Source organism: Urocitellus parryii, chromosome 6 (assembly GCF_045843805.1).
Source record: "Urocitellus parryii isolate mUroPar1 chromosome 6, mUroPar1.hap1, whole genome shotgun sequence".
In the NCBI taxonomy this organism is placed as follows: domain Eukaryota; kingdom Metazoa; phylum Chordata; class Mammalia; order Rodentia; family Sciuridae; genus Urocitellus; species Urocitellus parryii.
In genome coordinates this window covers 133,000,038-133,027,110 of record NC_135536.1, presented here as the reverse complement: position 1 = coordinate 133,027,110, position 27,073 = coordinate 133,000,038, and the positions used below count along the sequence as shown (strand labels likewise).

Below are 27,073 nucleotides of genomic sequence, written 5' to 3'. Positions count from 1 at the left end.
AGGGCGGAGTTACGTTTCTTTGGCGCCGGTGGAGTTTGTGCTGGTATAGAGCGGAATCCTGCTGACAAACCGAGTAGGTTGGGAAGGAACGGATCGCTACACACTGACTGCAGGTCTGAGGCGAGTCGCCCTCCAAGCCTGCGGCCGTCTGGCTGGGAGGCGGCTATTTATTTTTCTAGTGTGGCCGAGGGGCGAGGGCCCCTCCGGGGGTTCTGCTCTGGTACTACAGTCCCAGCGAGCAGGATAGCCGTCCTGTGCTCACCCTGGGTGGCCACCGGCCTTCTCAGAACGGAAGGCGCCCGCCTCCTTCTACACCTAGGCACAGGTGTTCGCTGCCATGGCTTTTCCACTTCGGCCGGACGCTCCTGAGCTTCCTGACTTTTCCATGCTCAAGAGGCTGGCTCGAGACCAACTCATCTATCTGCTGGAGCAGGTCAGTGCCCGTCACCCTCAGCATCCATGGTTTAGCACTCACATGACGCGTACTTCTTTGTTTCTGAGTCCGTTCGATCTTGTTGTTGTCCTTGAAGCTTCTGCGTCAGGTCCAAAATGAAGCAGACAGCAAAGAAAACCCAGGGTAGAATGAGCTGCTTGAGACCTGGCCAAAGAATTAATGGATTTTTTTTTTTTAACAGTTAAGGGAGATAACGCTTGTCCAGGCATCATTGGGGATGGAAAGACATCTTTGTCATTAAAAGATCTTAAGCACCAGGAGACAGATAAAACACAAAATACTACACGCAGGGTATCAGGTGGTAAACCGGTGATAGACTGCTTGAAGTTCAGAATAAGCACTCATCTAGGTTGGATGATCTAGGAGTTTTGCGGGGCTAGGGTGTAAAGAATAAACATATTTTCTTTAGAGACTGAAGATTATTCTCCAGGCAGATGGACTGGTAGGAGCAAAGCTGAGGAACCAGGGAAGGGCAAAGCATGTCAAGAAAATGGAGATATCAGATGGTAGACTGAACCCTTCCCCATCCTATTTGTGGCATGAACAATACTTGATAATGATTCTAATAGCAATGTGTGGGATGGGGTAAATGGGCAACAGAATGCCAGTTAAGTGACCATAGATCAGATTGACCCACATGAAGTTGGAGGCAATGGAATGAGGGAGAAATGATGGATTTGTAAGTCATGGTGAAAGAAGACTGAGTAAAGTTGACTGAGATTTTTAACCTGGATTATTAGGGAAATAATGCTGCTACTATAACTGTAACAAATTACTTGTTTAATTATTTAGTTATTTGGGTTTTTTCCCAAACTGTATCCAGCTTTTTTAAAGATATTTTTCATAAACAATCATAGTACTTCAAGCAAGATATGGGCAGACAATAGTTAACAGTATATAACAGCTTTAAAATTCCCTTCTTGGTTGGACTACCAAAATCAGAAAACCACTATAAAACCCAATGAAATCTTCATACGATGCTCTAATAGAGAAAGTTTAGAGTGAGGGTTGACATTCCACATTTAGCATGTTGTTTAATAACTTTTTATGAGCCAGCCCTGAATTTCAGGAAATAAAATGAAAATGGTAAAAATTATTGATTTGAAGATCCACAATGTAGAAAAGGAACTGCTGCTCTTCTGAGGGACACTGTTCTCAATGATGTCACTGGAAAGACCCGATTGCCCCATACACTATTAAAACCAAGTGTTGGGAATCAGGTCCAACAGATCTGAGTTTAGGGGAGTTAAGTCTATGCAGGTGGCAGAAAGGGAGAGAAGGGCATAAAGATGAATTTAAGTTTTTCCATACCATGAGGCATTTGTGCCAAGGTGACTAAGTGTGCCAACATCAGGGAGTCCCTCCTCTTGGGACTCTCAAAACTAGCAGGGAAAGGTGTTTTCCCCCACAGCAATCCAGCTCTGGAGACATTCTGCTAGTGATGTTTGCTCCTTCCCTCCAAAACAATAATGAGGGGCTGGGGATGTGGCTCAAGTGGTAGCGTGCTTGCCTGGCGTGCGTGCAGCCCGGGTTCGATCCTCAGCACCATGTACAAACAAAGATGTTGTGTCTACTGAAAAACTAAAAAAAATAAATAAATATTAAAAATTCTCTCTCTCTCTCTCACTCTCTCCTTAAAAAAAAATAATGAAGTGTTCTGTGTACTAACAACATAGCTTTAACAAAAAAAAAAAAAAAAAGTAGGGCTGGGATTGTGTCTCAGCGGTAGAGCGGTAGAGCGCTCGTCTAGCATTTGCAAGGTCCTGGGTTTGATTCTCAGTCCCACATGAAAATAAATAAACAAAATAAAGGTATTGTGTCCAACTACTTCTAAAAAATAAGTATTTTTTTTAAAAAATAAAAAATCTGCATTTTTATAAAATTTGATAAAAAATAGTATTTCAAATTGTACAGTACACAGTTATCAAAAATGCACACACTTCACTTGGCATAGTCAGCACCTTCAGCTTTCTGTGCCTTGTCTGTTTTGGCGTCTCCATTTTCTGCATTATTCCCATCCTTGGTGGTGTCAGCTTTTCCCTTTTTCCCTTTGGGTACCTTCTCTCCCTTCTTTGCAGAGGCCTTTATATAATTGGGCTCTGGCTTTGGAGAAGTAGGTTTAGCAGACAACCTTGCAGATCTTCTGTGAGTTTATCTCGTTTAGCATCCCCTTCAGCCTTTCTCTTGGGCAAGGTGGCAGCTGCAAAGGAACAAAGGCGCTGGATACAAGGGTGCAGCGGTGTGAGGCTTTGATTGGTTCAGGGGTTGTTCTTGCCTCTTCTTCACACTGCTCTGTGGTTTTTTGTTTGTTTGTTTGGTTGGTTTGTTTATTTATTTTTTTTTTTTTTTGGTGGAGCTGGGGATTGAATCCAGGGCCTTGTGCATGTGAGGCAAGCACTCTACCAATTGAGCTATATCCCCCAGCCCTAGTTATTTGTTTAATATCTTGTTTGCCACTAGATTGGAAGGTCCTCAAGGACCTAGCTTAGAGTCAAGCATATAGCATGTGCTTAATGAATATTCATTTTATGAACATTGAATGGAAATTTAAAAACACATAGAAAGAAGAACGAGTTTGGTGGTCAAAGCTGATTCTTTTAGATTTGTATGGGGTGAAGTTATGGAGTTTAGTGTGTAACATTTGGCAGATAGAAATGTAGAGCTGCATTTCCATCATGAGGGCTTGAAGACAGGAGAAAACCTCAAGACATCTGGGACTGAATTTTATTTTGCTTTTGTATGCCCCATAGTGCTAGCACAGTGATTTGCCTTCACTCATTGTTGAGTAAAAGATTCAACAAATGTCTGAGGAATTGAAAAGAGGTGCTAGTTAAAGCCATTAGTTCAGGTGAGATCAACATGAAAGAACAGAGACCAAGGATAGAGACTTGTAAGTGGGGGGAGTCCACATAGTGACTCAACATGGCCAGAGTGGATCTCCATGAGCTAATGCCCTCCTCAAACTAATTTCTGATTCACTTCATGTTAATGGGCACTGCTGTTTGGCTGGATCATAATCATCTTTGACTATCCTTCCCACTAACACTTAAGTGAATTGATTGCTGAATCCTATGGCTATTTCCTTGCACATAACCTTGTAATGCAGGGCTTTTCACTTGCTAGGCAAGCACTCTACCATTGAGCTATAATTCCAGCACTTCTTATTTTATGGTGACATAGGATCTTGCCAAATTGTCCAACTAGCCTCAATGTTGCAATCCTTCTGCCTAATCCTCCCAAGTAGCTGGGATTACAGACATGTGTCACCAAATCCAACTACATATTTTTTAAAAATAATGATCATAAAATAGTTTGCATATTATAGAAAATGTGGAAGATAAAGAAAAATATTTTAAAAAACACTTATAATCCCACCACCAGATATAAGCAGTGTTAATAATGCTAATTTCTTTCAGGTATATTAAAAACCTAAATTACATATTCCATGTAGCTCTTAATGTATTTTTATTCATGGCACTACCAGCTTAAAGCAAGTCTTCATTTGTTGTCACATGCTTGGCTGCTTAGTCTGGCATTAACTTCCTAAAAGGACTCACCTGCTTTTCTTACATCTCAATCCATTTTATCCATAGTTACTAGATTCTTTTTTTTTTTTAAGAGAGAGAATTTTTAATATTTATTATTTTTTAGTTTTCGGCTGACACAACATCTTTGTTTGTATGTGGTACTGAGGATCGAACCCTGGGCTGCGCGCATGCCAGGCAAGCGGGCTACCGCTTGAGCCACATCCCCAGCCCAGTTACTAGATTCTTATGATTAAAATTTCTAACCAATTGGGATGCTTCAGTGCAAAAAAGTTTCCTGTTATCACTGATCCATAAAGGATTGTGTCATAACCTGCTATTGGAAGCCCTTTATGTTCCATTCTAGGCAACTGTTTCAGTATTATTCCTTACCATTATCCTACATAATGATTTCTGAAGCTTGGTTCTGTTGACATTCTGGGCTGGATAATTCTGTGTTGTAGGACTTGTCCTATTCATTGTAGAATGCTTAGCAGCACCTCTGTTCTTACCTGTATGATGCCAATAACACCCTCTACTTGAAGGCAGGCAACCAAAACTGTCTCTGGACATTGTCAAATGTCTCTTTGGTGGGGCAGAATCATCCCTGATTGAGAACTTATACCTTCCATGTAACTTATCAGCCAAATTGAATTGTTTTGTTCTTCCCTTAACATTCAGTTTATTCTCTGTTCCTGACCTTTGCTGGATTGCCTTTTTGTTTTTGTTGTTTGTTTACTTTTTGTTTTTTGGTACTGGGGAATAGGACCCAGGGGTGCTTTACCACTGAGCCACATCCCCAGCATTTTTAATTTTTCATTTTGAGACAAGGTCTCACTAAGTTGCTGAGGCAGGCCTTGAACTTGCAATCCTTCTGCCTCAGGCTCCCAAGTTGCTGGGATTATAGGTGTGCACCATTGCACCTGGCTGGATTGCCCTCTTAGGACAACTTCCAAACCATTTGTCAAGACCTAGTTGAGAGGAAACTTCCAGTGACTTCCTCCTCCCTGTCACTGACCGAGACTTCTCCTTCCTCTTCATCAGGAGTATAGGAGTCAGATGACAGAAATTGTGGGTGGGTGAGTGAGAAGGTGACAGGGCAAACACTGTCCTCATTTTCTAAGTTCTGTGTTGAACATGTGTTATTTTTGTAATTAGAAGAAAAATTCTACTTGAAAAGGTAGTTAGTAATTAGTTGAGGGGATTGCAGAAAGCAGGGTGGAGTTTTGTTGTATTTGGCTTTGTTCAGCAGGACACCAACCTTGTTGGGAGACAGAGTGGAGGAGGCAATGATGCAGATCAAAACCAATAGGCAGCAGGATGGTTGAGTGACAAGGAGTTGATCTGAGAAAGAAAATGGAATATCTTTTCAGAATAGTTGAATATACAGAAAAATATTACCTGGATATAAATAACAAATGAGATGTTTAGCTAGATGATACCTACTGCCCTTCCAACTCAGAGACCATCTGTGTTTCTGTTAAATGGGTGGCTGGATGAATTCTCAACTGAAGGGGCTTGTGTGACCTATGAGTAACCTGACATACTGTGTTTCCTTCAGCTTCCTGGAAAAAAGGATTTGTTCATTGAGGCAGATCTTATGAGCCCTTTGGATCGAATTGCCAATGTGTCCATACTGAAGGTACTGTCCCTTTTCCAAGGAGGCTCTTTCCCCTCTTTGCTGTCTTTCCTCTTTAAGCAGTTTTTCTTTCGATGAACAATACAAATTCGTGAAGAGTGACTGCTCTTACAGGGTGAAGATAGGGTAAGCTGATTTGGGGTAGTTGAATTAGGCTGACACAAGAATTGATATGTTGGTTGTGTTGTTTTATATGTTCTATTTTTGTTTTTTCTGTTGACAGTTTGAGGAAGGTTTAGGGGGACAGTTGTCAGGGGAGTATTTTGATTCCAAGAATTAACATAAATAGGAAGCCCTTAATAAGTCCCCTGTCTTTCTATCATGCTTTGTGCTTTTCAAGCACTTTTACGTTCATTGTCTTGTTGGATTCTTCCTGTAGCAACATGAAGTAGACAAGCTGTACAAGGTGGAGAACAAGCCAGCTCTCAGCTCCAATGAACAGTGAGTGTCTGCAAGTGTGTCTCACTTCCAAGTTAGGAGATCCCACCATACACAGTGGTACATGCCTATAATCCCAATGACTCTGGAGGCTGAGGCAGGAGTATCACAAGCTGGAGACCAGTCTTAGCAACTTAATGAGACCCTGTCTCAAAATAAAAAAAAGGATTGAGGATATTGTTAGCACATTTGCCTTTGACCTGTCCTTGCCCTTGGTCTGGCACCATGGTATCTATGATATGATTCACTTTCCTGAATTTTTATAATTTCATGCTTAGATTATTGTTTAGCCTCTTAATGAGTCTTCCTTTCTGCAGTTTTTCCCACTCTTGTTCTTTTCCCTCTCTAATACATATCACTATTTTATAACTAGACTGATTCCTCTCCCAAAAATAATTTTTAAAAAAGTTTTTTAGTTGTAGATGGACACAACACCTTTATTTATTTATTTTATGTGGTGCTGGGGATCAAACCCAGTGCCTTATGCATGCTTGGCAAGCACTCTACCACTGAGCCTCAATCTCAGCACTTCCCCAAGATAATTTTTACTGTGCTCTTTCAAGAACCTTCCAGGCTTCCCATTATTTACATTATAGTCCAAATTGTACATCACAGATTCTAAGGCTGTCATTAGTGTGGACTTACATGCTGTCTGTCCAGCCTTTTTTCTCATGTGTCCCCTTTAAGCTTCTGTTGACACATGCTTCCACACACACCATGCTCTCTGCATGTGTCTTCATCTTTTTAACCACTCCATTTGTTTGCCTGAAATTTTTTTTTTTCTTTCTTTCTTTCTTTCTTTTTTAGTACTGGATAACAAATCCAGGGGCACTCAGCCACTGAGCAACATCCAATGCTCTTTTTAAAAATTTTTTATTTTGAGACATCCTGGTAAATTTCTCAGATTGACCTGGAACTTGCGATCCTCCTGCCTCAGCCTTCCGAGTAGCTGAAGTTATAGATTTCCATCATTGTGTCCGGCTTACTCATATTCTTCTAAACCGCTGTCACCAACTTCATGATTTATCTTCACCATTTTTTTTTCATCTTTTCTCTTATAGATTGTGCTTCTTGGTCAGACCTCGCATCAAGAATATGCGCTATATTGCCAGTGAGTGTGCCATGGTACTATGTGTAACCAAGACGTAGGAAAGAGTGGGCAAGATTAAAGGGCCCGTCAGTGAGGACCCTTTAATAGGAAGAGACTCTTATGAGTTGGCCCCGGCACTTGTAGAGAATATCTCCTTCCTTGTTTTTGGTCTAATACATGGCCCATGGCTTTCTGGGCTGGATTCTTTTTCTTTGTAGATCTTGTCAATGCTGACAAATTGGCTGGCCGAACTCGAAAATACAAAGTGATCTTCAGCCCTCAGAAGGTGAGTGTGGATCCTAGTAAGAATGGGATGTGATATCAAACAAGGTGACAACTGGGTGAGTAAGGGGCTAGTGCTGCTGTCTCCCCCAAATCAAATTATGTGTGATTGAACCAATTAACTGCCACTGTCCTGAATGTATCCATGATTGTTAGGCAGAGGGTCTATCATCAAACTGCCCCAAATAGAATATTGTGGAGTTGTGAGAGGAGGCCTCTATTATATAGATTTCTTTAAATGAAAATCTTTACATTTTTGAAATAGAACCTGCTATATACCTCTGCTAACAGAATCCTGTATCATAATGTTTCTAATGTTATGGCTTCTCTCTATTATGGTTCAAAATATTGTGACCTTCTTCTTATATCCCTTTAATGATAACTATAATAAATCACCAATCCCCCCACTCCCATATGTTGATCCAACCCAAGGTATGTGGCCTTGGTTACTAGAACCACACCACCATTTTTTTGGCAGTGCTGTGGATTGAACCCAGGGCCTCACATGCTAGGCAGGCACTGAGCTAATCCATCCCTTTATATTTTTATATTTTTATTTTGAGACAGGGCTTTGCCCAGTTTCTTGTGATCATCCTGCCTTGGCCTTCTGAGTAGATGGTATTACAGTTGTATAGGTATACACCACCATGTCCAGCTCACCTTTTTTTTGATACTGAGGACTGAATGCAGCAGCAGTTGACTCTGAGCTAAACCCCAGTCTTGTTAATTGCTGAGGCTTGCCATGAACTTTCTATCCTCCTGTCTCCTAAATTGCTGGGATTACAGGCATGTTCCACTGCACTCAGGTTCCCTTTTCTTTTTTAAAAAAATTTTATAATAATTGTACATATTAACCAGGTGCACTGGTGCATGCTGGTAGTCCTAGCTATTAGCTGATGCAAGGAAATCACTTGAGCCCAGGAGTTTGAAGTCAGCTTGAGCAATATAGTGAGATTCTGTCTCAAAATAAAACAACAGCGGGGCTGGGGATGTGGCTCAAGCGGTAGCGCGCTCGCCTGGCATGCATGCGGCCCGGATTCGATCCTCAGCACCACGTACAAACAAAGATGTTGTGTCCGCCGAAAACTAAAAAATAAATATTAAAAAATTCTCTCTCTCTCCTCTCTCTTTAAAAAAATATATATATCGGGGCTGGGGATGTGGCTCAAGCGGTAGCGTGCTCGCCTGGCATGCGTGCGGCCCGGGTTCGATCCTCAGCACCACATACCAACAAAGATGTTGTGTCCGCCGAGAACTAAAAAATAAATATTAAAAATTCTCTCTCTCTCTCTCTCTCCTATCTCTCCTCTCTCACTCTCTCTTTAAAAAAATAAATAAATAAATAAATAAAACAACAGCAACAGTGATAACAAGAAAGAAACAATTGTACACTGGAGGGAGAAAGCCTTCTCTTACATAGGGAAGGACCCTAAAATACCATCTTATTTTACCCTAACTTTGAGCAACTGAGAGAAACTTGCCCCATGCTCACATGGTGAGTTACTATAGCCAAACTGGTTTCCTTCAATAATTGTAGTGTTTGAAGGTCCATCATAATATTTCTATTTCTTGATTCCATTGAATTCCCATCCCACTGCACATCAGCTAGGTGCCTTGTAGATGTGTCCCCAATCTCAGTGTTTGGCAGGAATGATATTCCAGGCCTTTACATTGTCAGCTATAGGCCTAAGAAGCTCTACCAAGTAGTGCATGCCACACTTAGAGCAGGTTGAAACTCAAGTTGAAAGGACAGGGATTTATTTCTTCTTAGTTTTTCTAAGAGAGTTCTAGAGAAAATTAAAGCTGTAGCTAAGACTGAAGATTGTGAAGCCAGGCTATCTGGGTGTGAATCTTTATTTTAGCATTTGTTACCTGCATGATCTTGGATAATGTACTTAACTCCTTTGTGTTCAGTTTCTTTATCTTTCAAATGGAATTGATAATGTTACCCCATCTCCCACCCCCATTAACCAAGGGGCACTTTACCACTGAGCCACATCCTCAGCCCTTTTTATTTTTTATTTTGAGACAGGATCTTGCTAAGTTGCTTAGGACCTTGCTAAATTGCTGAGGCTGGCCTCGAACTTGGAATCCTCCCACCTCAGCCTTCTGACTTCGTGGGATTACTATGTGATAGTGCACACCTGACTAGTACTTCTTTTAATTTAAGTGAGATGATTTTCAGAAAATAAATGAAAAATCTTGTGGAATTATATTTCTATATGGTTTTCTCATCACATAAGAGGAATAAGAAGAAAGAGCCAAGGATGTTCCTTGAAGGTTCTTTGAAAATGGATCGAGCAGTCTGACAAATAATTAGTCTGCCTATGAATACAAGTGTATATAGTAACACTATTATCAGGGCAGGAAATTATTAAATAAGACGATAACCTATAAGAATCATAAGTTTGGGCTGGGATTGTGGCTCAGCGGTAGAGCGCTCGCCTAGTACGGGTGCGACCCAGGTTTGATTCTCAGCACCACATAAAAATAAAGGCATTGTGTTGTGTCCATCTACAAAAAAAAAAAAGATTCATTTTCTCTCTCTCTCTCTCTCTTAAAAAAAAAAAAAAGGAATCATAGGTTAATTTTGAATGTTATTAAAGGATCCGTGGTCAATAATTTTTAGTGTTTGGGGTCTTATAAAACTCCCTCCACTTTTTTTTTCTCCAAATTATACTTTTATTTGTATTAACATGGAATAGAACAAGTTGGTAATAGTTTCAAATAAGTCTTCAAGCAAGCATGAAGCATATACCTGTAATTCAAGAGGCTGAGATAGGAGGATTGCAGATTTGAGGCTAGACTTGGCACTTAGTTCTTGCCTATGTCCTGTGCAGGTGAGGGAAAGGGTTCCTCTATGAGGGATGAGCTGGCTGAGAAATAAAAGCTAGAAAGGTAGTACTATGAAATAACCACAGGACACAGAAATATAGGTTCAGAATGGGGGCAGTGATGGGCCATGACAAGATAGGTATAGCTTCTGACAAAAAACAGAGCCCATTGCCCGGTTTATTTATATCTGAACAGATCAAAGAGATTCGATAGAAAGTTCTTCGCCAGGGCTGGGGTTTTAGCTCAGTGGTACAGTACATGCCTTGCATGTGTGAGTCACTGGGTTCGATCCTCAGCAATACATAAAAATAAATAAATTAAATAAAGGTATAGTGTCCATCTGCAACTAAAAAAAAAAAAAAATTAAAAGAAAAAATAAAGAAAGTTCTTTGCCAAAAACAGGATAGAGGAGGGCCAGAAAGGTTTTGCTCAGTTCCTAATGGGTCATGTCCATCTCTGGTGCTGTATGGGACCTCTTGGCAGAGCTGAGGGGGAGTTCACATGTAATGGGGTGGTCTTAATGGTGGGATTGCCACTATAAGTTCCCAATTACCAAATCTACTCCCTCAGTGGCTTCAATGCTGGAAATCCTCATGCATTTTATGGGTGGCTTCACGCACTTAGTGAAATCCTGTCTCAAAAATAAAATAAAAAGTACTGGGAGTGTCATTGATAGAGCACCCTTGGGTTCAATCCCTAGTATTATCACCAATTAAAAAAAAAAGTCTCCAAATTACACAGAAAAACAAAATAGGTATTTTTGTGAATATTCTTCATTTAACACCCTATCAAAACTTTTAGGCCAGACTCGGTGGCACATGCCTGTAATCCCAGTGGCTGGGGAGGCTGAGGCAGGAGGATTGCAAGTTCAAAGCTAGCCTAAGCAACTTAGGTCTTAAGCAACTCAGTGAGACCCTGTCTCTAAATAAAATACAAAAAAGGCCTAGACCTGAGGATGTGGTTCAGTGGTTAAGTGTCCCTGAGTTCAATCCTTGGTACAATAAAAAAAAAAAAAAAAAAAAAAAAAAGTTTTATATTTCTTCCTCAGTAGTTGTTAGGAAATGGGGCATCTCTGTCTCTTTTTGAGTCTGCCTTTGTTAGTGACTAGGATAGGCAGATTTCAGACTGGGCTCTGAAGTACAGTAGTTTGCGCTAAAAGTTAAAAGCAAGACTGGATTTAGCTTACTGGCAGAAATGAGTTAGAGATGAATAAGGTTCTTTTGTGTAACAGTGAAATAAGGAGCACGTAGCATGAATCTTTACCTCATGGAGCTATCATGAGGTTGAAGACACAAGGTCCTTGTAAAATACAAAGAACAAGACCTAGTACATGTTAAGTGCTTAATCTCAATCAGCTATTATTAGTGTCATCATCGTCTGATGTGAATACCCTCTGTATTCTTTTATCTCCAAGTTTTTACCCTTTACCCACTTGTCTCAAAGGAGGAAGAGATGCTGACCCTTTCTGAGATCAGCTGAGCTGTTTCAGCTAAGTGCTGGCCACATCCATGCCTGCCTTTTCCATTATCTTACTTCATCAGCTAGATTCTCTTCTGTCTTCCCTGTCAACCCTTTCTAAACACCCACCCCACTCTGCCTCTTCTACCAAGCCTGGGATTGCCTTTTTTTCATGGCTAGACTTCTGTGCAGAATGATCTGCTGTCAGGCTTCTGCTTCTTCACCTCCATCTTTACCCACTTGTCTTAGTGGTCAAATGCAGTTCGTTCTCTCTCTCTCTCTCTCTCTCTCTCTCTCTCTCTCTCTCTCTCCCGTACTAGGGTTTGAATCCAGGAAAGCTTTACCACTGAGCTACATCCCCAACATTTTTCTTTTTTTTTTTTTTTTTTTTTTAATTTTGAGACAGCAAAGCTAAGTTGTGATCCTCCTGTCTCAGCCTCCCAAGTGATTGGGGTTACAGGTATGTGCCACTGTATCCAGCAGTGGTGTCTCTTTGATGCTCATCCTCCAGCATTTGACACCCTATCTTCCTTGAAGTGTTAGCTGTCCTGCTGTTAGTGGTGCTCCTGCCAAAATGTTTTTGTTTGTTTGTTTGTTTGTTTTGTTTTTGTTTTTTGGTAGTACTGGGGTTTGTCTTGTACACAAGAGGCAAGTGCTCTATCACTGAGCTTTTTGAATTTTTATTTTGAGATAGGTTCTCGCTGAGTTGGCAAGGCTGACCTGGGATTTGTGATCCTCCTGCCTCAGCCTCCTGAGAAAGCCAGGAGCCAGATTTCATTAGAACACCAGATTCCTGAGCTGGAATTATAGGTGTGCACCACTATGCCAGGCATCAGCACCTCCATGATTTTTAGAGCAATTTTATGCCAATATTCCCAGCTCTGTCTGTACAGCTCACCCCTCAAATACAACTGAAATACCTTCTTCTTTGTAAATCATTTCTAGTCTCTCAGGGAGGTAAAACAATAAGAAACAAAACCCAAATTGCTTAATATATAAATAAAATGGATGCGAAAGAAAGAAATGAAGTGTTGGCTGGATGATTCCAGTGGTCCATTCTAGAGAAGTATCTGAATTCTTTTGTATTTTTACTGGGTTCAGTAATTTTTTTACCTCATTAATGACTGTCAGTCTATTTTCTGTTATTATAGTGAAATACCTGAGGCTGCGTAACTTATAAAGACAGAGATGTATTTGGGCTTAGGGTTCTGGAGGTCTGAGACTGATAGGCTTCTTCTAGTGATGGCTTTCTTCCTGATAGAATCCTGAGACAATATAAGGCATCACATGTTAAGAGACAGGGGCTAACCACTGAGCTACATCCCAGCCTTTTTATTTTGAGACCTGGTCTTGCCAAATTGCGTAGGGTCTTGCTAAGTTGCCGAGGCTTTCTTTGAACTTGCAATCTGCCTCAGCCTCCAGAATCACTGGGATTATAAGTGTCTCTCTCTCTTCTTATAAAGCCACCAGAAATCAATCATGAGAGCTGCACTCTGATGATTTTATCTAATTCTTGCTGCATCCCAAAGATCCAATTCTAAACACCATAGTTGGATTAAGTTTCCATACTCTTAATACCGTACAGTGGGGATTAAATATCAATCCAGAGGTCTGGGAGTATAGCTCAGTAGTAGAGTGCTTGCCTGGCATACACATGGCTCAGAGTTTAATCCTCAGTATCTCTCTCTCTTTCTCTCTCTCTCTCTCTCTCTCTCACACTCACACACTCACACACACACACACACACACACACACACACACATAAATCTACCTACCTACACATATAAATCTACCTACCTACATACCTATGAACTCTTGGGGGTATAGGGGTATAATCAGTCTCTCCCAAAACTGTAGCAGTGTTTCTAGAGGAACTCCAGAGAAATGGAAGGAACAGGGCTGGGGATGTGGCTCAAGCGGTAGCGCGCTCACCTGGCATGCATGCAGCCCGGGTTCAATCCTCAGCACCACATTCAAACAAAGATGTTGTGTCCATCGAAAACTAAAAACAATAAATAAATATTAAAATTCAAAAAAAAAAAAGAAATGGAAGGAACAGAAGAAAATTGTTACTAATTAATGTCCTTTTTTCTTTCAGTTTTATGCTTGTGAGATGGTGCTTGAGGAAGAGGGAATCTATGGAGGTGAGAGGAGATGAATGTGAGTGGAAGGGGAGAGAGAACATGTAGAAGAAAGAAATCAGATTGTCATCCCTCTCCCAGCTGCTCCTTCTACTGGTGTTATTCCTGTTGGTTTAGTGGGAAGAGAGGCTCCGAGGATGGGAGTGGGAATAGAACCCCAACCAAGAACACTAGAGGCATGCCAATGCTTAGAGTTGGAAATGACCAGTTGCTGTATTCTCATCTTCCAAGACCTCCACCTCTGTGTAGTCTTCATTTCATTTTTTATGCAGCCTAGACCTGACCACATGCCTCCCTGCTGAAAATCCTGCAGTGTTCATTGAAAGCAAGATTCCTCAACAGTGTCTCCTCTGCTCTTATAGTAAACCTCTTCCTGTCCCTTCAGCTGCATCATGTGCTGCTCTTTTTCCCTGTCTTCTTTCCAGCCATGGGGACTTTACAAATGCTTTTCTTGTTGCCTAGTCTCTTCTCCACCCTTCAAATTTTTGCCCACACAAATTTATTTATTTATTTGTTTGTTTATTTGAGACAGGGTTTCACTGAGTTGCCCAGGCTGGCCTTGAACTTGCAATCTTCCCACCTTAGCCTCCTGAGTAGTGCCTACACGAATCTTACTCAAATTCTAAGTTTGAATATTGCCAATTCGAGGCCAGCCTCAGCAATTTAGTGAGAGCCTGCCTCAAAAAAAAAAAAAAAGAAAAAGAAAGAAAGAAAGAAACGCAAAAAGGGCTTGGGATGTAGCTCCATGGTTAAACACCCCTGGGTTCAATCCCCAGTACCAAAAAAAAAAAAAAAAAAAAAAAGGTTTACAAAATTCTAAGCTTGATTTTCACTTTTTTTTTTTTTTTTTTTTTTTTAATCAGGATTGAACTCAGGGGCACTTTTATCACTGAGCTACATTCCCAGCTCTTTTAATTTTTAATTTTGAGACTGGGTCTTGCTAGTTTGCTAAGGACCTCATTAAGATCTCAAGGCTGGTCTCAACTTGAAATCCTTCTGCCTTCGCCTCTCCAATTACTGGGGTTATAGCATGCACCTCTGTGCCTGGGTCTGATTGTCACTTTTATTTTGTAGGCAAGTCTTTTATTTACCCTTAGTTGTATTTAGATCCCTGAAATATTTATGGTCAAGGCTTGTTGTTTTGTGCTGGAAATTAAACCCAGAGCTTCTTGAATACTGATATGCACTGTACTACTGAGCTACCCCTAACTCAAGGCTTGGGGTTTTATATCTCTGGAGCACAAAAATGTGTAATTAAGTAGCTTGTGTCATAGTTTGTTTGCTGCATTTCTCCTCAGCCACATTGTAAACCACATCATAAGCTCTAGAAGACTGGGAGTGGGTCCATTTTGCTTCTGCTCTGTTTGGTGCTTAGCATTTTCCTATACATATGTGGATTTCAGTAAATAACTTGCTGAATAGTGAATGAGTGAATCAGTGTTTTCTTAGCACTTGTGGTTAGCTCTCTTAATAAAAGTCCACCACTTACAGTACTGTATTGTAGGCTGCAGTGTACATGTCTCCTCTCATTACCAGTCTGTGGGCTCTTTAAAAGGGAGGAACTATTTCTTATTCCGTGATTCTCTAGTGCTACATGTAGTCTTGGCATGTGGCAGGCACTCAAATATTTGTTGCATGACTATGATAAATCATCATTTTAACATGGAGCTAAGTACCTTTTGCAGAAAGGCTGATGTCCTCTGTCCTCATAGATGTAAGCTGCGATGAATGGGCCTTCTCTTTGCTGCCTCTCGATGTGGATCTGCTGAGCATGGAACTGCCAGAATTTTTCAGGGACTATTTCTTGGTAAATGCCAGGCCCTTGATTCTTGGCACCAAGGAATTGGGACAAATATTGGGTCCAGTGAGCTAGAAATGCTGATTTAACCTTCGTCTAACTCATTATTTATCAAAGTGATAGTGATTTGGTGATTCATGGCTATCTATAGGTTGATCTGGATGGGACTCCCTTTGGGGTAAACAAAATGAACTCTTCCAAGCATTATCCAGACCCTGCCATCCTGCTTGGGGACTTCTAGGATTAGCAGTTCTAAAGATGGGCCTGTTAGGTTGATTTGTGGTCCATACGAACCCTGTAGGAAGGAGATCAGCGTTGGACCAACACTGTGGCTCAGGCGTTGCACCTTCTCAGCACTCTCTATGGATCTTTTCCAAACTGCTATGGAGTTGGCAGATGTGCCAGGGTAAGAGCCCTAGTAGTACTTTTTCCCTATAGTCCCTTTTTTCCCTTGCTCTCTATCCTGTACCCAAAAAAGATTATCCATAGGCATGTGTGATATGAGGTATATTCTTACCTTGTTTTTATGTTCCAGAATAGTTTCCCAGAGAGGAGAATTTGTGTGGCTAACCGAAAGGCAAAAGGCAGGGCCTGAGTGTTGTATTCCTAAATCTTTTTTTGAATCTCAAGGGCAGGTTGACATTTGTTCTTCATTGGTATGGGGAGGGGCAGGGAAGGATAGGAACAGCTGAGAATAGAATAGGTTCACATTGTTCATTATTAGCTCCTTTCTTGGTTGCAAGATGAAGTATCACATAGAAGAGGTTGGCTTTTATAGGTTTGGGGCTACAAAACTTAATCAAAAAATTGCAGTTCAGGGATAGTGCTGTAGCTCAGTGGTAGAGATTTTTTGTAGGTAGGGATTTAAACACAAAATTGAGAATGTCTTGGTTTCTCACAGATGTCATATGAACTATGGAGGAAACTGGAGGAGGAGGAGGATAGTGAAACCAAAGGCCGAAGGCCAGAGATTGGTCATATCTTTCTTCTGGACAGAGGTAAATTATGCTCAGCACTTCTTGTATCTTTGGCCCCTTTAAGACACAGTAATAGGGGCTGGGGATGTGGCTCAAGTGGTAGCGCGCTCGCCAGGCATGCGTGCGGCCCGGGTTCGATCCTCAGCACCACATACAAACAAAGATGTTGTGTCCGCCGAAAACTAAAAAATAAATACTAAAAATTCTCTAAAAAAAAAAAAAAAAAAAGACACAGTAATATATGGAAACTGTGGTGACAGAGTTAGGATCCTAGAGTTAGGACTGTGAATTCCTATGTTGAATGGGAATTCCACTTGGGCCCTATGGTACTTGAGCTAATATTGAGCTGGATCAGAGGGGCCTACATGGTCAGGATCTTGGTTTCAGACATGGACTTTGTGACGGCACTTTGCTCCCAAGTGGTTTACGAGGGCCTGGTAGACGACACCTTCCGCATCAAATGTGGTAAGTGCCATCCATAGTCACAGTGGAAGTGGTCATCAACCTGTGGTGCCTCCCATAGTGAGGTAGGGATTACGGGAGAGACCTTCATTCTGTGTGCATTGCTGGGGTATCTTTACTAGCAGTTCAGGAAAGGGTAAGAGAAGGCCTCAGTGGGGATTCTAATAGCCCTTCCTTCTGTTCTCAAAGGAAGTGTGGACTTTGGCCCAGAAGTCACATCCTCTGACAAAAGCCTGAAGGTGCTACTCAATGCTGAGGACAAGGTGAGGGTGTGGGTACTAATAGTGGATTTACTTAGGGCCATTGCTTACACAAGGCTCAGGACTACCTCTGAGCCTTAGGTGGCTAAGGTCACAGGAGAGAGGGTTTCCCATTAGCTAAGAAGCATACTCAGAGCACACGGTAGGTACTTGGCATCCACTGATTCCAGCTCAGTAATTCTGAGCGTTCTTCCTGAACTATCATTTTCTTTCTTTCTTTTTTTTTTAAGTATTTATTTTTTAGTTTTAGGTGGACACAATATCTTTATTTTATTTTTATGTGGTGCTGAGGATCGAACCAGTGCTTCAAGTATGCTAGGCGAGCACTTAACCACTGAGCCACAACTCCAACCCTGAACTGCCATTTTTTTTTTTTAATGGACAGAATGCCTTTATTTTATTTATTTATTTTCATGTGGTGCTGAGGCTCGAACCCAGTGCCTCATGAGAACTAGGTAAGCGCTCTGCCACTGAGCTACAGCGCTAGCCCTGAACTGAAATTTTTTTGGTAAAGTAGGAAGATACTATGTTCTGACAAAGTAAATTATTCGTTTTGTTCCCCTCACAGGTATTTAATGAGATTCGTAATGAGCACTTCTCCAATGTCTTTGGCTTCTTGAGCCAGAAGGCCCGGAACTTGCAGGCCCAGTATGATGTGAGGCTCTAAGCCCTGCTTCTCTGTTTTGTTTCCTTAGTGTCTCCTAAGGCTGCTGTCCTCTGGCTCTCTTTCTTCTGACAGAACCCCATTTCTTCTGGATGGGTAGCAACTGAGGGAGGGTGGTGGTTTCTCCTGAAATCAGAGGTATTGACCTTATGGGGATGTTCCCACAGCGCCGGAGAGGCATGGACATTAAGCAGATGAAGAACTTTGTGTCTCAGGAGCTCAAAGGACTGAAACAGGAGCATCGCCTGCTGAGCCTCCGTAGGTACCAGCATGGAGGTGCTAGGGGAAGTGACTCATATTCCCCAGGGGAATGCTGTGAAGGGGCCATTGCTACCCAGGAGGAGATCCCTGTGTGGCAAATAGTGGTCTCATTGGTATACAATGGGAAGAAGTACTTTGCCTGCAGAGGTTTTTATCATTTTGTATAATAAAGGCACTTCCATCTAGAACCAGGAATATGTCAGCTCTCTCTTTGTCCTCTGCAGATATTGGGGCCTGTGAATCTATCATGAAGAAGAAAACTAAGCAGGATTTCCAGGAGCTAATCAAGACTGAGCATGGTAACTACAACAGCCTGTTTTTATGCTACTTTTTGTGCCCCAGCTCCCTGTGAAAGATGATTTCTGGCTCCTTCCAGCTGTTGCTGGCTGTGTGGAATGCTGATTCCTGCTAGAAGTCCTGGGGGTCCCTTAACCCACCCCAAGGATGGAGAAACAGATGAGGAGACAGATGCCTGTTAGCATTAATGGCAACAGGTGAGCTGATCCCCAGTAATGGGCTTTCCTCTTATTACTCAGCACTGCTAGAGGGGTTCAACATTCGGGAGAGCACCAACTACATTGAAGAACACATTGACCGGCAGGTGAGCAGCAAAGAGCTGGGGAGGCTGGGAATGATGTTTAGAGGTGGGGGTACTTAAGCAGAAGGAACTATTAGTATGCATTAAGAAACTTCAGTCTTACCAGCTCTTTTTTTCTTGTGCAGGTGTCACCTATAGAAAGCCTTCGCCTCATGTGCCTTTTGTCCATCACTGAGAATGGTGAGCCCAAAAGATCAAAGATGAGAAGACAAGGCTGAGAAATATGCTTCAGGAAGAGAAGAAATAATTTTGAAAGACAAAGGCTAGGCTAGGTGGTGTATACCTGTAATCCCAGTTACGTGGAAGGCTTAAGGCAGGAGGATCACCAGTTCAAGGCTAGCCTGGGCAACTTAGGAATGCCCTGTCTCAAAGTTAAAAATAAATTTAAAAACCCGGACGTCGTGGTGCACTCCTGTAATCCTAGTGGCTTGGGAGGCTGAGGCAGGAGGATTGCAAGTTCAAAGCCAGCCTCAGCACAAGTGAGGTGATAAGTAACTCAGCAAGGCCCTGTTTCTAAATAAAATACAAAGTAGGGCTGGGGATATGGCTCAGTGGTTGAGTACCCCTGAGTTCAATCCCCAATACCTCTGGAAATAAATAAATAAATAGGGCTAGGCCTGTAACTCGGTGGTCAAGCCCCCCTGGGTTGAATCCCCAGTGCCCCCCCAAAAGTTTTTGTTTTGGTTGAATTATCTCCAGGTTAAGGGCAATTTATTGTCCAGCCCTAACCAGGACCATCACAGAACAATGCCCTTCAGATCTTAGAATTGCAGAGGCGCAGAGCCAAGTGGCCTTTCTCATCATTCTATCTGACCATCTGTCTTTAATAAAGTTTCTATGATAAAAATATGTTCTAGAAAAAAGGGACAGCCAACTAATTTCATGAACATTTCCAAAAACCCAGATTATGCAACTTTTCATGACAACTGTTTTTACTGTTGAAGTGTTCCAGTTGATCAATATTTTTTAAGGTTTTTCTTTCTACCCAGGAAGGTACTTGCTTACTCTAAATTTCCTTTGTTGTAGTTGGAAGTCCGTTTCTTATGTCTATTTAGAAAAGCATTTGAGACCATATTTTTGGAACTCATTTTTATATACTGTCTGTTTCTTAGTAGCTATAAAGCAGTTCAAGGAGAACTGGCTCTTAGCTGTGAAGAAATGTGTGAAAAAAGTCTCATCTCCTTTCTGCCACATTCTCTCACCACCAGCTACCATTAACATTATTTCCATTGTTTCCTCAGCACCGTTGTGGTTCAGAGCTCTTCCTAGAATGCCTAGAACCCAGACTTAATGTTTCAATAAGTAAGCTTAAATTTAGCAGTAATTTTACAGTTATATCCTGTGTAAGGTTAACATGATTTACTGCATCGTTTTTCCGATTAAAGTATTGGTTTGTTGGTGTGGCTCCACATCTCCAGAGTACCTCAGCTGACCTATTCTTATTTTCCTCTCCCTTAGGTTTGATCCCCAAGGATTACCGATCTCTGAAAACACAGTATCTGCAAGTAAGACCTGGAGAATGTATTCTATTTTTTTTTTTTTTAAATATTTGGAGAATGTATTCTTAAGGGAAGCTGGTATAAGGCAGTTGTCAGGCATTTTTGAAGGAGGCACAAGGAAATTATGGCCCCTTCCTTATTCCTATCCATTTGCATTCTAGCCTCCCTCTTAAAGGTATTAGGGAGAGTACCTTTTCAGCATACCCACACCCATCTTTGGTGGGCAGCCAGTGCAAAGAGAATTTATAAACAATTTAGCATTTGAACCCAGTGAGGAATTCTGTCTCCTGGAAATGTCCCTCACTCTAGCACCTTGTGAAGCATTGATTCACCTTGCTTTCCTGATCTTTTTCATGTGTGAAGCCTTTTCAACCATTTTTACCTCCATAGTTCCATGCTACTTCCTATTCCTCTTTTGGTGTTGAGTTATTTCTGGTGTGAAAATCCTATACACAACAAAATGTGAGTTCTTTCAGGACAGACTTCAGGGTGTGGCCGTGGAGTCCTCCCCTCATTTCTCTATTATTAGCGGGGACAGATTCAGTAAATAACTGATTTGAATTTTCTTCAGAGCTATGGCCCTGAGCATCTGCTCACCTTCTCTAATCTGCGGCGAGCTGGGCTCCTAACAGAGCAGGCCCCAGGGGACACTCTCACAGCAGTGGAGAGTAAAGTAAGCAAGCTGGTGACTGACAAGGCTGCAGGTGAGTAGGGAGCACAGGTGACCCCTATCCCCTACCCCACCCTTGCTGATGTTCCCTCTTCTCTCAACAGGCAGAGCACCCTGGGAGGGAACAAGGAGGGGGGAAGGAAGATGTGATTCTTTATTGCTATTGTCATTACTACTGCTACTTCTGCTAGTAAGAGCAGTTTCGATGCATTGAACACTTAGCATGTGGTAACCTCCTATGTATAATTTTCCATTTAATCCTCACAAAGATTCTGTGAGGTACATTTCCTTTCCCCCATTTTTACTGATGAGGAAACTGAGATTTTATTGACTTGTTCAAGGTCAGTCAGGTTGGTTTAAATCCAAAGCCCAGACAACTTATCTGATAAACTAGGGTCACCCTATAGTCTGCATTTATAGGTGGCTGGTACCCTGTAGGAGGAGAAAACAGTGGATGGGGAGAGGTGTGCTGAGTGTCATGATCAGTTCCAGGGAACTGTAGATGAATGGCTTCAAGGGAAGTCTTCAGATGTATCCTGAATGGTGTCACCTACAGCAGTGTCATGAATCTATAGACCTTATATGGACCCCTAGCACAGATTTTTTTTTTTCCCAGGAAAGATTACTGATGCCTTCAGTTCTCTGGCCAAGAGGAGCAATTTTCGGGCCATCAGCAAAAAGCTGAATTTGGTATGTGAAACAGGACTGCATGGCTGGTTATGGGGCGGGTTATGATTTAATTCCTTTGTGGAGTATAGTCCATAAAAACCTTTTTGGTGTTTCATTTTTATGAAGATCTTTTAGTATTAAGCATGAGCTTAATTTAATGAGACAGGAGACAAGATTCACTTACTTAATAAGTATTTAACAAGCATCTGTCAGTGCTATAGGATAGTGGAAAGTATAGGTTCCTATGCTTCCTATGAAGGGGTTGAAGAGAAGGACTGGAGAGGAGAACCCTTCCCTTCAGAAATTCATTGCAGAGAGTTAGTGGATACTGAACATAAGTGTCATCTTGGTTATGGATTCCTTTTGGGGGGCCTGCTGCTGGTTCTCCCTTTAGTTGAAACAGGAATTATTGTTTGGGATTTGTTACTTTTATCTGATCCTTTAAAGGACTAGAGAACTGGGCTTCCACTTGCCTAATCAGTATCATTGCCTTCTAGATTCCACGCGTGGACGGAGAGTATGATCTGAAAGTGCCCAGAGACATGGCTTATGTCTTCAGTGGTGCTTATGTGCCCCTGAGCTGCCGAATCATTGAGCAGGTGGGAACAAGCCACTCATATTTCACTCTCTGCTTTCTCTTATCCCTCGCCCATCCCAGCTTTTATTACTGAAGTAACTAGCAAGACACATGACAGTGGTACTATTTATTTGTGGACTTGAAACCAGTTTTTTGGGTTTTTTTTTTTAAATATTTATTTTTTAGTTGTAATTGGACACAACTCCTTTATTTCACTTGTTTATTTTTGTATGTGGTGCTGAGGATCGAATCCAGGGTCTCGCATGTGCGAGGCGAGTGCTCTACCACTGAGTCACAGCCCCAGCCCCAAACCATTTTTTTTAATATTTATTTTTTTATTTGTTTTTAGTTATAGGTGGATACAATGTCTTTATTTTTTACTTTATGTGGTGCTGAGGATAGAACCCAGTACCTCATGCATGTTAGGTGAGCGCTCTACCGCTGAGCCACAATCCCAGCCCTTGAAACCAGTTCTTATACCTTCCCAGGTGTTAGAGCGGCGAAGCTGGCAGGGTCTTGATGAGGTGGTACGGCTACTCAATTGCAGTGAGTTTGCATTCACAGGTGTGTGGCATTGCCAGGTGGGGCAGGGTGTCAGTAAGAGGTGGGCTCACACATCATGCAGTACTAGCATGTCAGTGAAGAGCTAAGTCTGGTCTGATCCTCACAGACATGACCAAGGAAGACAAGACTTCCAGTGAATCCCTGCGCCTTATCTTGGTGGTATTCCTGGGTGGCTGCACATTCTCTGAGATCTCAGCCCTTCGGTTCTTGGGCAAAGAGAAAGGTAAAAGAACAGAAAGTTGAGAACAGGCTAGCATGGGTCCTGAGGGAAAAAAGTGCCTTGCACAGGAAGCCTTTTCTCCTGGCCATGGTACCACTTGTTATAACCTTGCTGCAGGCTGCTATAACCATGAGCCCAATCCCGATAGGTTTGCAAGTTGTGGTATCCACCAGCCTGGTATTGATGTCTTTGTGTTTATAAACTGGTACACTGATTCACTGGGGATTGTGGAACTGGATGGGTCAATGTAGTTCCTGCTGGGAACCTGAGATCTCTTGTCACTTCTGCTGCTTTTGATTCCTTAGGGTACAGGTTCATTTTTCTGACAACAGCCATCACAAATAGTGCTCGCCTTATGGAGGCCATGAGTGAGGTGAAAGCCTGAAGCTTTTGAGGCCAACATTGAAGTCTTCCTTGGATGTAGGTGTTTGGTACCCAGCTGCTAACAAAGTATTCCCATTGGCCCTGCTGAGAGCTGGGGAATTTGGAATTTATTTGGGACCTACAGAACATATTTGACAACAATGTTCATATCCTGTGCCTGGGATATTCCTCTTTTTTGCTCATGAAGTAGAGTACATGCTGGTAAGATACAAGGGAGAAGAGGTAACCTTTGCTAAATCGTGTTTGAATATCATTGTAAATAAAGCCACTGCTCTCATACATAACATCCTGTAGTTCTGTATATTCACTTCTGTGTATATTAGTGAAAGCACAAGAAGAGCTGTCCTTGGGGTTTCATATGTTTTGTGGACAGAACTCTGTGATAGCTCTAGTCCTATTGCATTTTTCTTGGAAAAAAAAAAAAAAATTACCTGTTCTGTACCAGAGTTTCCTCAACTGTAAAATAAGGAAGATGGATTAGGTGGTCAGCAAAAATTCTAAAACCCACATCAGAGCTATGAATAGACACAATAATGGGCCTACTAGTATAATAACTATAAAACTCTTCCATTAAAAAGAGAAAGTGTCAAAAAAAAAAAAACAGAGGCCCAATGTTTTCTCTGATATGCAGATGCTAACTCACAATAAGGGGGGTAGTAGGGAAGTTAGAATTATTTTGGATTAGACAAAGGGGAATGAAGGGAAGGAAGGGGGGATGGGAATAGGAAAAAAAAACCTTTCTAATTCTAAAATTTTGTGATTCGTTACATTTTCAAGAAAACAAATTTATTATTGTTTTAACTTAAAAAGACACTTTAAGCTTTCTGTTTCTTATTGTAGAATGAAAGATTGTTACCCATTGTAAAAGCTATTTCTGGCAACAGTAAATAGTACTCCTGTAAATGTCGCCAGTGCCCTTCTCACTGCTTTGGCCTTTCTCTCTTTACCTTTTGAAAATTATAAACTATAACCACAAATATTAGTGATCTGTTTTTTAAAAAAATATTTATTTTCTAGGTGTAGTTGGACACAATACCTTTATTTAATTTATTCATTTTTATGTGGTGCTGAGGATCAAACCCAAGGCCTTGCACACACTAGGTGAGTGTGCTACCGCTGAGCCACAACCCCAGCCCCTAGTGATCTCTTTTCAGGCCTTTTCTAACTTGATCTCATTGGAAACTACCTCTTTCTCCTTGAAATTCTCTTAATTCAGCTCTCATGACACTCATTTTTGTTCTGCAATTTTTGTTGTCCATCTGTCTCCTTTGATTACTTCTGTATGCCTGTCCCATTTATTGACATCTCTCTCTCTCCTTTATTGTGGTGATCTATTTCCAGATCTCAGGTTTTGCTAAGCTTGACTCACACTAGTATTTCCTACCTGGTCATTTCACAAACTCTAAATGTCTAAAAGTTACAAATGGAACCTCTTGTCCACTCTTCAAAGCCCTAAATCAGGGCTGGGGATGTGGCTCAAGCGGTAGCGTGCTCGCCTGGCATGCGTGCGGCCCGGGTTCGATCCTCAGCACCACATACAAACAAAGATGTTGTGTCTGCCAAAAAATAAATATTAAAATTCTCAAAAAATAAAAAATAAATAAAGCCCTAAATCTGCTCTTCTTCCCATTTTTAATTGACATCATCTACTCAAATTTTGTTCATTTTTTGTAAAAGAAACTATCCTTGATATTATTGATTTTTCCCTTCTATCCCTCACATTTAGTCTGTCCCCTTGTCCTATTGATTCTTATTTCAGAATGTCTCTAGTTCATCCCCTCCTTACCATTTCCACAACAGAGGTCTTTATTGTTGTCTCTTGCTTGGGTTTTTGCAAGACTGTCTCTCCCAGTTGCTCTGCTTCCCATCTGTTCCCCTTTCACAGTGCTTCCACTTATCAAAAGAAAGAAAGTCAAAACGTGTAATTGAATTCTTTACTAGAAGAACAATAATGCTGTATCAGAGCACACTCTAAGGAGAAGACATGCATCAACTAGCTAGCTAGCATTTTCGATACTGGCCGGCATGGTGGCACAGGCCTGTAATCCCAGTGACATGGAGGCTGAGGCACAAGTTCAAGGCTAGTCTGGACAATTTAGCAAGATCCTGTCTTGAAATAAAAAATAAAAAGGGCTGGGTTGTAGCTCAGTGGTAGAGCACCCCTGGGTTCAGTCACTAGTACCAGGAGAAAAAAAAAAATCTTTTGACGGTCTTATGTCAGGTTCGTGGATAAGATCAAAGACACTGTTGACAGAGATGTTAGTTCACAGAAGGAATATGTGGTTTCAGAAGGATTCTATAGCCAAGTAAATAAACAGTGACAGTGCATTGTATTTGTGCTATAGAATAGTACCATTTGGTAGAAATACAACATGGCCCTGTAATAGGGTCAGAATCACGGTATACACACAGTTTACGTGCTGAATATATTCTCTGAATAGACTTCTTTGCAAAGGCTGTAAGACTTGTGGAGCTTCAAAGCTATGATATTAAGAACATCAGAGCAAAATTGCCTTATCTCTGGATAAGTTACAATGCTAATCCTTGGAATGCATCTGAAGATACAAATTTTGAAGCATTTTGAAAAACTTCCAATTAACCAAAAGTGCCAGTAAATTTCGAGTATTGTCCCTATTATTTAGTGGTGTGAATTTTGGTATACTGTCACCAAGTTAAAAAATGTTATAAGTAACAATGAGAAATTTTTCTGAAAGAAAGGGAAAAAAAAAATCTGGTTTTGGAGGTGAAGCAAAGCATCCTCTAGGGAAAAGGCAAAGGGTGACAATTACAGAAAGATGTGTCATTTCAATTATAATAAAATAAGTGAATCAAACAGGAAATGCCCTCTTTTTTTTTTTTTTTTTTTTTTTTTGCCTGTAAAATGAGCAGAGAGGTTTAAAAGTGTAGTGTTTGGCACTGCTGAGGGTAACGGGAGGTGGGTACTTCGGGTGCGTTTCCTTGTTGGGGAGGACAAATTAATAAATACAACCTCTTCGAAAAGGAGGCATCATTTCCTTGAATCAGTCATAATAATGCAAGATGCAAAGGTTTATGTATGAGGATATTCATCCTAATATTATTTGTTAAATAATGAGATCCACATGCCACAGGAAAAAAAATCTGATATATGCATTTAGGGATATAGTTCAGTGAGAAAACCATGATACAAAAACACTTCGTCAATTTCAAGCCTTAAAATTTTCATATAACAGTCAAATAAACATAATTTGAAAGAAAACAAGCCACCAGTGATCTCCATTTTTCACCAGTTGTGTGCCTTGGACAAGACACTCAGACTTGGGAGGCTTTTCTCCTTTTTTTTTTTTTTTGAGTCCTCTGTATGGTGGTGATAGTACTTCCTAATGGGTTTGTCGTGATGATTAAATGGGATAACGTTTCTAGAAAGATACCAAGCCTTTGAGCAGGGCTCAGTGTTCCTTCCCTTCTTTGGTGGGCTTCTCAAACCTCCCTCTGCCCCTCTGCCTCTAAAAACACGACAAACTTGAAATCAAAACTGCGCGCGTCGGATGGGGCTCGGATGACATCATAAGCTCTGAAAGGATGCACTTCAGGGCTATAGCTGGTCTAGTAGAGCCAGCCGCGGCCGAG

At 41.3% G+C, this 27,073-nt stretch overlaps 1 protein-coding gene and 1 pseudogene across 3 annotated transcripts; one reads left to right on the top strand and one right to left on the bottom strand.

The window, feature by feature from the left end:
* On the top strand, positions 1–23,892 carry Vps33b (VPS33B late endosome and lysosome associated). 3 transcript variants are annotated; one of them, XM_026388179.2, is made up of 23 exons: positions 1–433; positions 5,540–5,620; positions 5,997–6,058; positions 7,117–7,166; positions 7,364–7,431; positions 13,819–13,864; positions 15,574–15,668; positions 15,961–16,065; positions 16,561–16,657; positions 17,024–17,101; positions 17,288–17,361; positions 17,927–18,013; positions 18,190–18,280; positions 18,508–18,582; positions 18,820–18,884; positions 19,007–19,061; positions 20,340–20,386; positions 20,952–21,084; positions 21,667–21,740; positions 22,217–22,318; positions 22,785–22,860; positions 22,967–23,083; positions 23,386–23,889. In XM_026388179.2, the coding sequence occupies exons 1-23, from the start codon at positions 338–340 to the stop codon at positions 23,463–23,465; spliced, it is 1,854 nt and encodes a 617-aa protein (XP_026243964.1). In that variant the 5' UTR covers positions 1–337; the 3' UTR covers positions 23,466–23,889. The 3 variants fall into 3 exon arrangements, with proteins under 3 accessions (XP_026243964.1, XP_077656046.1, XP_077656045.1); XM_077799920.1 differs by lacking the exons at positions 7,117–7,166; positions 7,364–7,431 and having other exon boundaries at positions 13,819–13,880; positions 23,386–23,892; XM_077799919.1 differs by lacking the exons at positions 1–433; positions 5,540–5,620; positions 5,997–6,058 and having other exon boundaries at positions 7,146–7,166; positions 13,819–13,880; positions 23,386–23,886.
* Positions 2,396–4,610, bottom strand: LOC113182270 (non-histone chromosomal protein HMG-17 pseudogene; annotated as a pseudogene).
* Positions 23,893–27,073: the final 3,181 nt, after the last annotated feature.